General features: G+C 39.4%; 4 protein-coding genes across 9 annotated transcripts; 3 read left to right on the forward strand and 1 right to left on the reverse strand.

Moving 5' to 3' along the window:
- The first annotated feature begins 881 nt into the window (after positions 1 to 881).
- Positions 882 to 10,879, forward strand: LOC111468392. Its single transcript, XM_023113597.1, has 8 exons — positions 882 to 1,080; positions 1,367 to 1,566; positions 2,345 to 2,808; positions 2,956 to 2,991; positions 7,187 to 8,398; positions 9,118 to 9,567; positions 10,248 to 10,278; positions 10,385 to 10,879. The coding sequence occupies exons 1-5, from the start codon at positions 930 to 932 to the stop codon at positions 7,191 to 7,193; spliced, it is 858 nt and encodes a 285-aa protein (XP_022969365.1). The 5' UTR covers positions 882 to 929; the 3' UTR covers positions 7,194 to 8,398; positions 9,118 to 9,567; positions 10,248 to 10,278; positions 10,385 to 10,879.
- On the reverse strand, positions 3,081 to 5,963 carry LOC111468390 (protein ROOT PRIMORDIUM DEFECTIVE 1). 6 transcript variants are annotated; one of them, XM_023113592.1, is made up of 2 exons: positions 5,325 to 5,963; positions 3,081 to 5,102 (listed from the first exon to the last, which is right to left on the reverse strand). In XM_023113592.1, the coding sequence occupies exon 2, from the start codon at positions 5,052 to 5,054 to the stop codon at positions 3,504 to 3,506; it is 1,551 nt and encodes a 516-aa protein (XP_022969360.1). In that variant the 5' UTR covers positions 5,055 to 5,102; positions 5,325 to 5,963; the 3' UTR covers positions 3,081 to 3,503. The 6 variants fall into 6 exon arrangements, with proteins under 6 accessions (XP_022969360.1, XP_022969359.1, XP_022969363.1 ...); XM_023113591.1 differs by having other exon boundaries at positions 3,081 to 5,222; XM_023113595.1 differs by having other exon boundaries at positions 3,081 to 3,726; positions 3,793 to 5,963.
- On the forward strand, positions 9,111 to 10,282 carry LOC111468057 (major pollen allergen Ole e 10-like). Its single transcript, XM_023113107.1, has 2 exons — positions 9,111 to 9,567; positions 10,248 to 10,282. The coding sequence occupies exons 1-2, from the start codon at positions 9,111 to 9,113 to the stop codon at positions 10,280 to 10,282; spliced, it is 492 nt and encodes a 163-aa protein (XP_022968875.1).
- Positions 10,880 to 12,032: 1,153 nt separating the features above from the next.
- LOC111468436 lies at positions 12,033 to 13,246 on the forward strand. The gene has a single exon (XM_023113656.1). The coding sequence runs from the start codon at positions 12,191 to 12,193 to the stop codon at positions 13,025 to 13,027; it is 837 nt and encodes a 278-aa protein (XP_022969424.1). The 5' UTR covers positions 12,033 to 12,190; the 3' UTR covers positions 13,028 to 13,246.
- The last annotated feature ends 764 nt before the right edge of the window (positions 13,247 to 14,010 follow it).

A 14,010-nucleotide genomic window follows, 5' to 3' on the forward strand; every position in this document is an offset into this window, starting at 1 on the left:
TCCTTAAAACCTATGGCTTAGGTTAATATATATATATATATATAGCTTGATTTAGTTGACATTTTTGGTATACCCTTCCCGTAAATTTATTTGTTGTTTTATAAACAAAACAAAATGTCTGTAATGGAGTATGAAAGCGTTGGGAGCAATAGGGGGAAAAGAAATGAAATTAGAATGTATTAAAAGCTTTAATTTCAATGAATGCATAATGATGCCCATAGAAAAATGGAGGTAATCAGACCTATTGTTCCGCCAATCAAGAAATGCTAACAAATTAAAGAAATAGAGAGTTAGTTTAGTTTTGTTTTGTTGGGACAAGAATGGTCAAAAAGCTGCTAAATTTTATTGGACAGCTTTTTTAGGCCTTAATTTGTTTGCCTTTTCTTTTTTATACCCAAGTTTAGCTTGGGGGAATAAGAAAATGGGCTCTGATTCTGATTCTGTGGCTTAGTGTATTCCATACCTCCATTCGCCATTACATCATAATAGCGTTTTGGAGTCAATTTTGTTGGTTAGGTTGGTATGGATCACATCATGGGCCTCGCTGTGGCCCCAACGCATGATGCCCTCCTTCTACCAAATCCTAAAAACACCTTTCCTACACGATATTTCTATTATACCCTAAAAATTGATCAAAATAACGGATGTAAATATCATATTTCTATCGTATTTTAAAGTTACTAATGGTCGGGTTAAGCTCTTGTGTTAAGCTCTTATATGTCGTAAAATGTAAAGATGGAATAATGCTCCCTCAAAGAAAAGAATGGGTCACATGATGTGGACTGTGGGCGGTCGAAGTTTGGGCCTCTTTCTCATCCATGGGCTTCTATTTTTATTTTTTAATTATTTTCTTCCAAAATTTTATTGTTATTTCGGAAACAATTGGCCTGCAACTGCAAGCATTCGGGAGGACGGAACGAGAAACGGAGATGATATTGAACTCTGCAGCAGCCCTGGCTAAGGTTGTTCCTTTCCGGCCTCTGTTGAAGCCGATACGTGCCTCTTCCAATATCAGCACCGAACAGCTACGCGAGGAGCTCACCCACCTTCATTCTGAAGCAGACAGCACAAGAACCAAAGGTCTGTGTGCGTTCTTTTGCCTGCGCTACTACCGAAATTACTTTCTATAATCTTAGCCAAATTAGATGCTAATTCCAGCCTCATTTCTTTTGATTTCCTTTTAACAAGTTTTTGATTCGCGAGGTGTGTGTTGGATTGTTGAATTGGAAAATGGCAATGGCTGTCGTGCATTATTCTTTTTTGCCGCGAAATTTAATTTACCTGCTTTCTTGCTCCATTACCCTTACAATTATTATTAGCTCTGTCTCAATGGCCCGTTTTTGGAATGAAATTGTGGTTAATTCAGCAAACAATGCGAGATCGAGACTTTTGAGATTGTCTGAGGCTGCTGAGAAGCTACGGCGACAGGCTGCTATTAGCGTACGAACAGGGAAGGAAGATGACGCGAGAGATCTGCTTTTCCAGAAGAAGAAGGTAATGCAAGCGTTGGAGAAGTCAAAGAGTCGAATCAAGCTGTTTGATGAACTGTCAGCAAAGCTTAATGAGGTAAAATAAACTAATAAGCAAAGCTTAATCTTTTGCTCGTATTTACGCACTAATCTGGGGGAGCTTTTAGTTACTGCAATGTCCTATATGTTCAGTTACTGGACTTATATATTCCATTTAGTCCGTTTGTTATATCATTCATGTCATTGAAGCGTTACAAAGAGTTGTCAAATGATAAAACAGAACTCACTAGGTACTCCACCTTGGGCAATAAGCATGCGGCGTGGACTCCTAAAGAGTTCTTGACCAAGGATAATTTCAAAAGGGGTTTATGTGGGCAAAATCACAAAAGAAAAGTAATGCTTGTAATACTATGGTAGCATACCTTGGCTGGTTTTGTTTTAATGCACGAAAAAACGACGAAAACTATCAGTTGCTTGCATTTGAAGGGGGATAATTTAATGGGGATCTTTGTGACGAGGTTCTCTTAGTGAAGATGATTGACTATACATGATAAGGACATACAGGGCAATGCTGCTAGTGATAGTCATAGTATTCAATTCATTTGGTGCATTGCTAGCGCTCTTTTTGTACAGCTTGTGAAAGAATGAGTACATTTTGGCCATGGATACAGCAGCCTGGAAATTTACCTCATAGATCTTAAAAAGGGAGGGTGTGATCGCAAATGGAGGTTTTTTGGTAATAGCAGCCCCGACACTTCTGTTTCTCACACTCACCCTTTCGTTTCTGCTAAAATAGTTTTCTAATCTGGTTCATATTATCCAAGAATCTGTTCTTCAGTTTTAGCAATGAAATAGCAACTACTCGGTTTTCTTAGGCAATATACATAAAAGAGAGTCAGCTAATCGGGAATATTGATTCGGATCTGACAATGACCACTGAAGATGGGTCTAGCCCTGTTCGAATTGCCTCTTCAGAGCAGGAAGCTGCACAAGATTCAGATGAAACTGATATTCAGTGTAAAGACGTAAATCTTCCAGAAGATCAAGATTTGCAGCCTAATGCAGAGGATCGTGCAATCGTCAATAATGACGGAGAGCAAGAGGCCCTTACATGCTCTGATTTAGGGAGTGAAGATGAAATGGTAAACTGTTTAAAGGTTGCATCATCTTATGAGGACTTCATGGAAAACCTGGACAAACAGCTAAACATAATTGAAGATGAACTCAACACCGTGCTGAGGGCGTCAACTGTTCTATTAGATGGTGAGGATAAACAAAAAAATTTAAGAGTGCAGCAAATAGTGGAACTTCAAGATAGCATCCGGCTTATCAGAAAGAGGTAATCTATTCTTCACCACCCCCATTAAAAAAAACACAACATTTTGATTGTCATTGAACTTTCACCCTGTTTAAAGGGTGGGGATTCGACATGAAATCTGAAATTGCTGGCAATCTAATAAGGTTATTCCACTGTTTCTGTTGACAGAATCTCAAGTTTCAAGTTGGCAAATGCGAACATCAGGTAATACTTGGCTTTGGAGCACTTGTTTCTTGTGTATTCGTAAACTTTGTTTCCAGTTTTTGGTCGCTTTATGCGAGATACCTTTCATATGGAGAACCCAATGTTTTCAAAGAGTTCTCAAGGAAATACAATTTTGTTGTCCATTTTCTATGCACACTCGGGAGATATAGTTAACCGACCAAGCCTAGTTAATTGAATACAGCTTACCAATCCAAAGTGAAGGAAATTGCCGAATCAAATCTTTCCTCAAAATACCAACCAATTGTAAATAATGAAAAGGAAATAAAAAATTTTAAGTACAACAATTTTGGGCAGTAAGGCTCTATCCTGGTAGATACAACGGGCAAATAAGTAGTCATCTTGTACCACCACATCAGGAGCTTCACTTCTCTCCACTCCAATATAAAATAGATTTGGATGTTAACTTTCCCACCAAAAAGAACTTTCGAAGGCCAGTTCCAGGAGGCTTGCACTTCCAATGATATTGTGCCTATTGCTCGAGCAAAACTACGCTAAACCTTTGTCCTCACTGAATATCTCTTACTCATATTTGACCTCTCTCTTTTAGCATCCCTATCCCTAGAAGGTCTTTTCGCACTCGAGTTCTTTCTCTTTGATGATCGCATCCTGTCTCTAACAGCATTTTCTTTGAGATCAACATGTCTTTTACTACGTCCATCCTCTTTTCGATCTGCCTGAATGTTATGATTACTACTAGCATCTTCACCTTCACCTACGTCTTCGTCTTCGCCTTCGCCTTCGCCTTCGCCTTCGTCTTCGTCTTCGTCTTCGTCTTCGTCTTCGTCTTCGTCTTCGTCTTCGTTCGCCGAGGAGTTGAATAATTCAGCTTCATTCTGTTTCCCAGATCCATCATCTGACCCTTCTTTCTGTTCTTGCTTCTGTTGGCGAGTACTCTTATGCTCGCTGCTAGTGGTTTTACTGTCTTCCTTCACTGTGTTCATAAGGTGAAGATACTTGTTTCTAATGATCATCAAGGGGCTACTCTCAATTACCGAACCCCTCTTATACGCTTCTTTCAAGACAACTGTGTAGGTTCCAGCCTTACTCGATAGATAGAATATCCCTGGATGGTGAAGCAATGCTCTCTTAAACCTTGACCGAAGGCCAAAGTACTCTCCTATGCCCAATACAGTTTCCTTCTCGGTCTTCTTCGTGACAAGCATATGAAGAAACTCGTGTAAAATCGCAACAGACCACTTATCAGATTCATCGCTACTTGGAGGGAGATGTGTTGCACTTTCGTAGGGAGAAATGTAAGGCAACTTTTGCCACTCATCCACCCACTTCTTGAACTTCTTGTCCATCTCAAACCCGTTTGAGTAATTCATAGGAAAAGTAATATGCATTCCCTTCGATGTGCTGCCGGGTTTTCCTTTTGCGGCCATCTTCTCTAAAACTGAAGTGGCCAATTCATTGTTCCAACATACCAATTCCAACGCTTGCTTAGTGCCCCATCCAGATGCAAAATTTTGGTGTCCTACAACTTTGAAGTAATCTGGAAACTCAGGAACTATACTTTGAACATAATCTTTAGGAAGACCCAGCTCCCATTTCAATTGATCAATGATACTTAAAGGTATTTTATGGACTCTCGATAGCATCAAGAGCTTCACAAGTCGATCTGCAGCTTGTTGTCGACAAATTTCACTTTGGTTCGTTAACTGCTCTTCAGCATCAAGTTCAAGGACCTGAGAAGTTAGCCGGACGTGAGGTTGAATGCCAATGCCTCCAGGGAGAAATTCTTCAAAAATGGTGGGATATTTTCTGATCAAATCAATGGGACGCGTCGGAATCCTTAGAACTTCCCTTTTCTGAGTTATGATGGAAACTGGAACAGACTTGGACGGCTCTGATTTTATAAAATTCTTTATATTCATCACCGGCAGAAGGTTCTTCTCTCTCTCAACAGCATGATCAAGACCACGATCTCGAACCCATTTAATTGTGCCGTCTGCATATGTTCGAAGGCTTATCTGAAATACGTGGCTTTGCTGTCGGCACTTGTGGGGAGGTACTGAGCAAAAGCGGAAGAACAGAGACATTGTAGTGCTCTACTTGGCTTCACTTTCTTTGTTGTTTCGTTGATTGAGCTTCAAAAATAATGAAAACCGGGCTATCTGAAACCATTCCCAACACAAAATGCATAAACAATAACAGTGAACACAATGAATAAAAAATGCTGGACAAAGTTTCGACAAAACCCCAGGTATCTGTACAGTAGAAACCAACAAACCTTGTGACTAAAATCATTGGGTACAGGAAAGACTTGAGCTAAAAGATCAAAAAGAAATTTTGAGGAGAGTAAATGTTACCGGCGCTGGCAGTGGACGGTGGCTGACTGCAGAGAAAGAAGAGTAAAAAGTTTTGAGGCGATGGCGACGGTCGGCTGAAGGTTGAAGTCTGATATGAAGAGACGAGGAACGACGGCGAGTCAAGGGGAGAAGAGGAGAAGAGGAGGCAACGACGAACGAGGGCGAGTGGCACGGCGACCAGGCGGGGAGAAGAGAACGAACGAGGGAGAGCTCTGGCGCTGCGACTGATTTGGTGCCTAGTGGAATCGGAAGACGGAAGTGAAGGCCGAAGAAAATGAACAATTGAAGGCACGTAAAACCCTTAAATATATATATAACCGGTGCGGTTCGATCTGACCCGAAAATTTCCCCTTGAACTGGAGAACCGACCGGTCATTCCTTCAAGAAGCCACTCAATCCAAGCCGAACCCAACCGAAACCTTACTACTTTCCCTCTACAAAGAGGAGAGGCTGCTGCTGCTATAGAATTTAGAAATTCGAATTGAAGATAGAAGGAGGTAGAACACGTGAGAAGAGCGTGCGTGTGTGGGAACTGGGCAGCCCTAGCCCAATTATTTGGGCTGAAATCTTAGGCCCAATTATCCATACTTCCTTGACTTCCAGCCCTGGACAACATTTGGGCTGAAATTCCAGGCCCAGTTGTCTATGCTTCCTTACAGTTCGAGCCCAAGGCAACGTTTGGGCCAAAATGTCAGGCCTAATCGTACCGGTAAACTCTGCCTGCGCTTCCGTCAGACCTTCATCGTCAAGCATGAACATCCTCCATAAGAATATAACCCGTTCATTAACTTTTTCTGCTGCCCTCTTCACCATCTCTGTGTTCTCATATGTTCTACAAACTGTGACCCCTCGTATGACTGTAACTGCCTTAATTGGCATGGTTTTTAGGAGCTGCTCTGCTTCTTCAAGAAACCCAGCTCGGCTGAACATGTCCACCGTTAAATTGTAGTGTTTTGTTGATGGATCAATTCTGTATGTGTTTTTTGTCAGTGAGAAAAATCCGCTGCCTTCGTTCTCCATAAAGCTAACAGAATCTGGTTTGAGACTACTTCCTTTTCGCAGCCATTCACTGCAAGGCCAAAGATCATGGAATTCCAACTAAATAACCTCTGTTGGGCATTTTCTCAAACACCTGAAGGGCCTTCCCTATGCTTGCTGTACATGTCAATTATCGCTGTTGCTACATTGGCACTCAACTCTAAATTGTTCTTCTTTATGTACTCGTTATTCATTCCTCCTGCCGAAAGTGCTCCAATTTGAGTTGAAGCATTTAACAAGCTCACCATAGTAAACTCACTAGGCTGGATTCTCTCTTCTTGCATTTTGACAAACAGCTTGAGAGCTTCTTTGAACATCCCATTTCTAACATACCCACCAATCATAGAATTCCAAGAGATCGGGTTTCTAACAGGCATTTTATCGAACAGCTTCCTCGACTCCCCAATTTCCCCACATTTAGCCACACACATAATCATGGAATTCCAGGCAACGCCATCGAATTCCATTTCTTGTTTAAGATTCGACGTGCTTTATAGAAAGCCGCATTAGCATACATTTACAGAAGTGTGTTTCTGTTAAATGAATCAAACTGAAGGCCTAGCTTTAGTGTTTTCCTATGAAGCTAAGCTCCATCATGGGCAAGTCTTGAAAACTGATGGATAAGTCAATTTTTGGGGTTCTACTTGTGAAGAAACCAACATGTCGATGAAAAGAGAGCAATTTCATGGTTTGAGCTTTGAGAGAATCCTCTTCGTACGGTATTCCAAGAAAGAGGATTAGAATTTCGCATTTGCCGAAAGACCAAATATGTGAAGGGAGCCCACAAAAATTTACTAACATATTTTTTCACTTTTGATTCTCAGGTTTTAGTTTTTACCTCACAGAACTCACGAAGTAGCTGAAGAAGGTGTTGAACTTTCCAGTGGTGTGGCCATGGCAGAAACTCCGTCATCCAATTCCAATCTAAGGCGGGGCCACCATCCACCCAAAAAAAGAAGTCATCATACACATGGGCCCATCGGTATTGTTACTTTCTAATCCGTCTATAGTGCAAACAGCAGGCTTAGGATTCACTTTTAGACTGTCCACTTTATAATCATTTTCACATTCACCATTTTTTGTTTGGAAACTTTTGGCCTGGACTGGACCTGAATTGAGGACTTCCATTCAAAATGTGCGGTGCTTTTTCTACATGGGCTCTGTTTACAATATTCATGCTCTGGTTGGATCTTAAGATTATTCATATCCTTAATAGCTTTCTTTAGTTAATGTTTGGGATTTGGGCTGCTTTGAGTGTATCAAAGGCAGTTTTATACATATGTATATGAACATTCTTGTCAGGATTGATGATCTTCCAACTGAATTTCCTTCAACCACCTTGGACTTGTTGTATATTTGGCAAGGGATAGTTAGTTGAAAGATTCTGTGGTGACCCACTGTCCTCCAAATTAGGATTTCCCATTAATCAACTGCGCTGTAGTTAGTCAAGATTGTGGGATCAGAAGGAAATAATTAGGCAGGAAAAAGATTATCCCATTTTTAATGGATCCATGCTGGAGTGGCCAGAAAGGAGAAGGGAAAAGAAAACATATCATTACCATCATTACAACAACAATTATCAGTAAGCAGCCCACATTAAAGAACTAAATTTCAATCATATCTTTCTTTTTGTTAACTATCCTCGGGCTTCCCCCATTTCCCTCTCTTTCCCTTCCTCTGTTTGTCATTTGCTCGCCCCCTACACCCTATGTCTACTCTCTCTCTCTCTCCACCCAAAGAAAAAGGGAGCACTTGGTACTTTCGAAATGGATATTTTACAGGACAAAGAGTGTAAAGTCTTCAACTTTCGGACAAGGTAATGATGCCACTCAACAATATCATATCATCTTTTCATGCCCAACTCTCTATATTTAAACCAGGACAAAAGTAGGAAACTCTAGTAATTAAGGAACTAACACCTACAAGTGGGAGGATGAGGAACAGCCCGATCATTAGAGGAAGAACAGGAGGACTGACCCAGGAATGGCTCATACAAAGCCTCATATTCCTCATTCTTGCTCATTTTCTCTGTCCAGGTGACTGATTATTCATTTCTTCTCTACATTTGGGGTATATATGATGATCAAACGTCTACTTAAATATTTCTTTTCTAGGCATTTAGTTCATTCCAATTGAATTTTCTTTCGTTTCTACAGACAAAGCATGTACCCGTTCTTCTATCTTAACTGTCTGCTACACAACCTTAAATGCCTATTAATTTTTTCTCTGCGTATTATTCAAATTTGTTCTTTTTTTCCTTATGGCCGTGTTTATCGTTTAATATTCATCTCTTACAAATATTTCTCATTTGGGTCTCCTAAGAATAACTGTTCTGAGATGTTGATTGTGATTATTACTGAAATTTAAACTACTTTTTAAATTCAAGATGTAGTAAGTTAACAATTTTGATCTTGTTGACTCAGAATCTTATGACAAAGATAATTTAGAGTAAACAATCAGATATTAGAAGTTTCACTCATGTTTGCTCTGGAATCTTTATATGATATGCTCAAACAAGCGTCCACAGGGCTTGCTAGATTTTTACAGGCTAATATGAACTTTCATCAACTGTTATTTCACTGCACTTGTTGTTCTAATGATGGTGAATTTCAACTGAGTTTTTTTGTGTCTTCATGAAGGTTTTATTTTGTTTTGTTCCATTTCCAAGTTCAGGAAGATGAGTTTATTATTGTTCCTTAGACAACAATGTGAGAAAAAATAGCTTGAATTTTGAGTCTGGTATCCAAAATGACAGGACACACAAGAGAGCTGAACCATGAGAATCAGAAGTTCAGTTCCCCAGTTTCCACCACTCAAAGGGATATCACCACCCCTATAACAACTGTTCCCACAATAATTCTGTCCAATCCCACTGCATCAACTCCATTTCTCAATCCAACTTCAACCTCGGACACATATTCTCCGACCATGGAATCTCCCAAAAGATCATCTCCACCGTTGTCAGGGGCAAGTTGGTGCATTGCTAGTCAAAGTGCATCACAAACGGCATTGCAAGTTGCTCTAGACTACGCATGTGGCCATGGTGGTACTGATTGTTCAGCAATTCAAACTGGTCAGAGATGTTACAACCCAAACACCATTCATAATCATGCCTCCTACGCATTCAATAGCTACTATCAGAAGAATCCCGTTCCAAATAGCTGTAACTTTGGTGGGACTGCTGTCATTACTAGCACTGACCCAAGTAAGTTGCTTCCTTCACAAGTTGTTCCTTTGTTGCCTAACTGGATCATAATGTGTTCGTTTACCACTCTTTCTCCTTTTCTTTTATTTATTTTTTCTTTTGTGGAGAGCTTTTTCTTTTTCTTTTTCTTTTTTTCTTTTGGAGAGGGGGTTAAGGGAGGGCTGAGCAAGATGAGGCAAATTTTTAACAATTTGGTCGAGATACTTCAATGTTACAAGACTGAACTGTAACAACTGAAATCCCACCGCTAGCAGATATTGTCCTCTTTGAGCTTTTCCTTTCGAGCTTCCCCTCAAGGTTTTAAAATGTATCTGCTAGAGAGAGGTTTTCATACCCTTATAAATAATGTTTCGTTCACCTCCCCAATTGACGTGGGATCTCACAATAAAAACTAATTCTCCAAACTAGTCCAAAGAATCGAGGAGGTCTAGCCATAGAAACAGAACCCACGTTGTTGCAATGCTAACTGAGAGAGTTCCTTCTAAATAACCAGAAAATTTGGGTTGGTAAAGGAAGAAGGTTAGGTGTGTCTGTAGGGACTATAAAGTGATGTGAATTATTGAAGAAGCTGTAATGGGATGTAATGGAATTCTTCTTTCTGCAACTGGTAGATATTTAGCGACATAAAACTTCATAGATTGACTCTGTCTCTATAAAGCCTGGTTTGCTATTTTTTTCAGGTACAATGGCATGTCAGTATACATCCACTAGGTAAGAGCCCCATCATCCACTGCTTCCATTTGCTTTCCTTTCCTTTCCTTTCCTGCTACCACCATTCATATCGTAACAATCCCACTGTCTTTTTGCAACTCTCCAGCACAAGTTCATCAATTCTAAACACCACAAATTCCAAAGGATCAACAGTGTTTGGAGGTGTACCCTCAAGCCCCTCTCCTTCAGCAGCAACTTGTCAAGAAATAAATGTTGTGCGACAATTGTTGTTGGTGACCATGGTTTCTCTCAGATTACTATACAGCATCAACAATCCTCGTGACTGATTGGTAACCACAAAACTAACTTACCCAATTGAAGTTGGTTGAAAGATGAGTTGGATCAAGGAAGAACAGACATATCTGGGCCATGTGTTTTCTAGTCTATTTGCTCATAAGTTAGTAGAGAAGAATTTGAATGTTGTGTTGGATGTGTAGAGCATATGCACATGTCTGCTACTTAAAAAAGGATGAAACCCTTTTTTTGTTGATGTGAGATCTGTCTGGTTTTTTTTATTGCAGAGCATCTTGTGACATTGTAGAAAAACAAGTTGCAGCAGCAACCATACACCAATCCATTCTTCTTCTTCTTGTTTCCATTCTACATTTTGTACCTTTCCTCTTGAATTCCTCTGTGTTTTTCCCTTGCTAATATACTGTTCTTTTTATATGACTCTTATAATTTAATTCATTTGAAATTATTGGTTTATCCAATTTTTATAATATTATATTGCAACAGTCATATAAAAAGAATTTGATACCTTTTCCACGTCACCATTGCCTTTCTTTTTCATATTTTTTCTTTATTCACTTAATATTTAAATTATTTTTTATTATAATACCATGAACTTTGAAATTTCTATGTCCGTGAATTTACTTTCTATTTTATTGTCTACAAATGTGATCTAAATTTGTAATTTTAAACATTTTAGATCCAATTCAAGTTTTTAAACTATAATTCACTCAAAATTAACCTCGTCCTTCTAGAAAATTATAAATGGATTGTTTGTTTGTTTGTTTGTTTATTTATTTATTTATTTATTTAAAGGAAGAAATTTTCAATCAGCATCTGATATTATAGTGAATAAGCCATTCATGTCTGCCAATAACAGTGGTTGTGAGTATTTTGTTCTTTCATTATTGATTGAAAAAGAAATGCATTTTTTCCACTCTCTCTCTCTCTCTATATATATATATTATTTATGTATTTTAAAATTAAAAAAGAAAAAAAAAAGAAAAAAACTGAGAGAGAATGATAACTTGTTCCTAATTTCATAAGCCACTTAATATCATATAAATTTGGGTCCTCCCAAGAGAAAAATCATTTAATGTTGTCAATATCAATATCAATTTATTCCTTCATACATTTAATTCTTTCAAGCAAAAATGAAAATTCCACCCATAACATTCCCATCAAAAATTTATGATACGTCTAATTAGATATTCGGTTCCTTTTGACCCACATCTCCATTATTTAATTTATACTCAATTTGTCACTCTACATAGTGTCGAGCTTATCCTAATAATTCTAATTTATCTTATTAATATACTATATTTTCATCAATTAATCACAATATAACCATTGCAGTTCAATCAAAATTTTAAATAGATCGGTTCAAATCAACCAAATTTTAAAACATTATCTTTAGAAATTATGAACAAGTATATTTTAATACTATGTTTATTAAATAATATATAAATATATATAATTAGAATTTGATGAAAAAAAAAAAAAAAAAAAGGAAAGAATGAGCGATGATAAAATGATAAATATGAATAAAACGAAAATGAAAAGGTGAAAAGAAATGGCACCAAATTATAGTTGCTTGTAATCCAGAGGCGAAGTTAAGCACAGCCAATCCCTCCATTTCTGTCAATTCTATAATTATCTCAACGTTGAATCCCCTTCCACAATGGAAGACCGCCAATCCCTCTCTCTCCCTCTCCTTCCCGGCACCAGCGCCGCCGCCACACCCACTTCTCCCAACCAATCCCCCTTCCTCTCCAACCACGCCGTCGCCGTCCGCCTCCTCCTGGTCGCCTTCATCGGGATCACTTCACTCTGGGCCAATCACGAAGCCTCAAAAGGCTTCGCCGTCACCATTCTCAACAACGCCAAAGGCTCCCCCGCCGGTCAACGCTTCGATCTCTTCTACGTCTCCAATGACGAAGCCACGCGCCTTGTCCTCAACGCGAGTAACTTCGTCGAGAATCTGATCTACCCTTCTCAAACCTTTCCAAAGAAGAAAGTTAAGAGCGTGCATCTCACTCTCTCCCTCCGCGATCTCCCATCTAATGTCGCCGTCGAGCATCTCGACGGCGGAGTCGACTTTGTCGTTTATTTGAGCCCTTCGATTTTCAACGACAGAAACGTGAACCACGCCATGTCAGCTGCGATTCTCAGAGGGATGTCAAGCGTGTGGCTGTGGAATGGAGAGGGCCACGCGCCGCCTTCGCTTCTCGCCGGAATGGTCGAGCACATAACCGCATCGGCCGGATTTGTCGAGAAGAAATCTTGGGGTGGGGTCGTTAGCACGATGATGGCATGTGATCCCATGTGGTGGAAGGATAAGGAGCCTACGGAGGTCGCAATTTTTCTCGGGTATCAAGAGAGACAGCAGAAGGGTTTCATCCAACGGTTGAATCAAGGATTGAGGTCCAGGTGGCAGGATCGGACGGTGGAGGATGCGGTGGGTATGGCAGGCGAGCGCCAATGTGATTCGTTCAATTCTTCCGGAATAAAGGTATAGGCAATTAGGGGAATGGTCCCGTCCACATGGGTCAATCATTTGAATCCATTAGCGTCCTAGAATTGCCACGTGCTTCTTTGTTTAAATTAAAAAATTTTTCCGGCATTTCCTCTTACAATTTTGTCTGTTGTTCATAAAATATCTGGTAAGCTGTGGATTTGTACAACTCTTGTTAAATAAACTCACGAGTGCTGATGCTCTTTTAAATACTTCTTTCCTAAATTTTTATAAATTTTAGGGCCGTTGGATGATGAAAGTCCCACATCGGCTAATTTAGGGAATGATCGTGGGTTTATAAGTGAGGAATACTAACTCCATTGGTTGGTATGAGGCCTTTTGGGAACCCCAAAGCAAAATCTCTCGAGTCTAATACCCTATGGCGTTTAATTATTGTTATAGGTACTTTTAAGAATATCCGTGGAAAATCTAGGAAGGGAACCTACTTTAAGAGGATAAATGGGTGTACATTAAATCATTTATCTTCTGTAAAGTTGTCTACTCCGATTCCGCTCTATTGTTACCATATTTTTCTCAAGGACAAGGAAAATCTTGACCATGTTCTTTTGATTTGTAAATTCGTTGGGACTATCAACAATATCTTTTTCGATGTGTTTGCTTTTCAATTTGCCCAACACAAAAATTATAGAGATAGGGATCAAAAAATTTGCGTAGTGTGAGAGGAATAACACGACGTTTAGAGGGATGGAGAAGGACCCTATCAATGTTCAATCTGATGTAGGTTCTAGGTTTTTTTTTGGTGTTCGATGACGATGATGAACACTTTTTATAATTATTCCTTACCTCTTATTGTCCATGATCGGAGCTCCTTTCTTTGGGTGAACTCTCTAATTTTCTCGTGAGTTTGTATTCAATATATATCTTAAGTTAGAATTATTTATAAATGGTAAAAAAACATTAACTTCTTTCGATGCGGCCAAACAACCCTTAATACGTCAAGGGTGGCATTAGCTAGGGCCGGAATT

This window comes from Cucurbita maxima, unplaced genomic scaffold (genome assembly GCF_002738345.1).
Source record: "Cucurbita maxima cultivar Rimu unplaced genomic scaffold, Cmax_1.0 Cma_Scf00036, whole genome shotgun sequence".
In the NCBI taxonomy this organism is placed as follows: domain Eukaryota; kingdom Viridiplantae; phylum Streptophyta; class Magnoliopsida; order Cucurbitales; family Cucurbitaceae; genus Cucurbita; species Cucurbita maxima.

Coding starts and splice junctions, on each gene's coding strand:
- LOC111468392 (XM_023113597.1), top strand. CDS start 930: ATGATATTGAACTCTGCAGCAGCCCTGGCTAAGGTTGTTCCTTTCCGG. Junction 1,081..1,366: donor AGACAGCACAAGAACCAAAG/GTCTGTGTGCGT, acceptor TGGTTAATTCAG/CAAACAATGCGAGATCGAGA. Junction 1,567..2,344: donor TGTCAGCAAAGCTTAATGAG/GTAAAATAAACT, acceptor CGGTTTTCTTAG/GCAATATACATAAAAGAGAG.
- LOC111468057 (XM_023113107.1), top strand. CDS start 9,111: ATGACAGGACACACAAGAGAGCTGAACCATGAGAATCAGAAGTTCAGT. Junction 9,568..10,247: donor CATTACTAGCACTGACCCAA/GTAAGTTGCTTC, acceptor TATTTTTTTCAG/GTACAATGGCATGTCAGTAT.
- LOC111468390 (XM_023113592.1), bottom strand. CDS start 5,054: ATGTCTCTGTTCTTCCGCTTTTGCTCAGTACCTCCCCACAAGTGCCGA.
- LOC111468436 (XM_023113656.1), top strand. CDS start 12,191: ATGGAAGACCGCCAATCCCTCTCTCTCCCTCTCCTTCCCGGCACCAGC.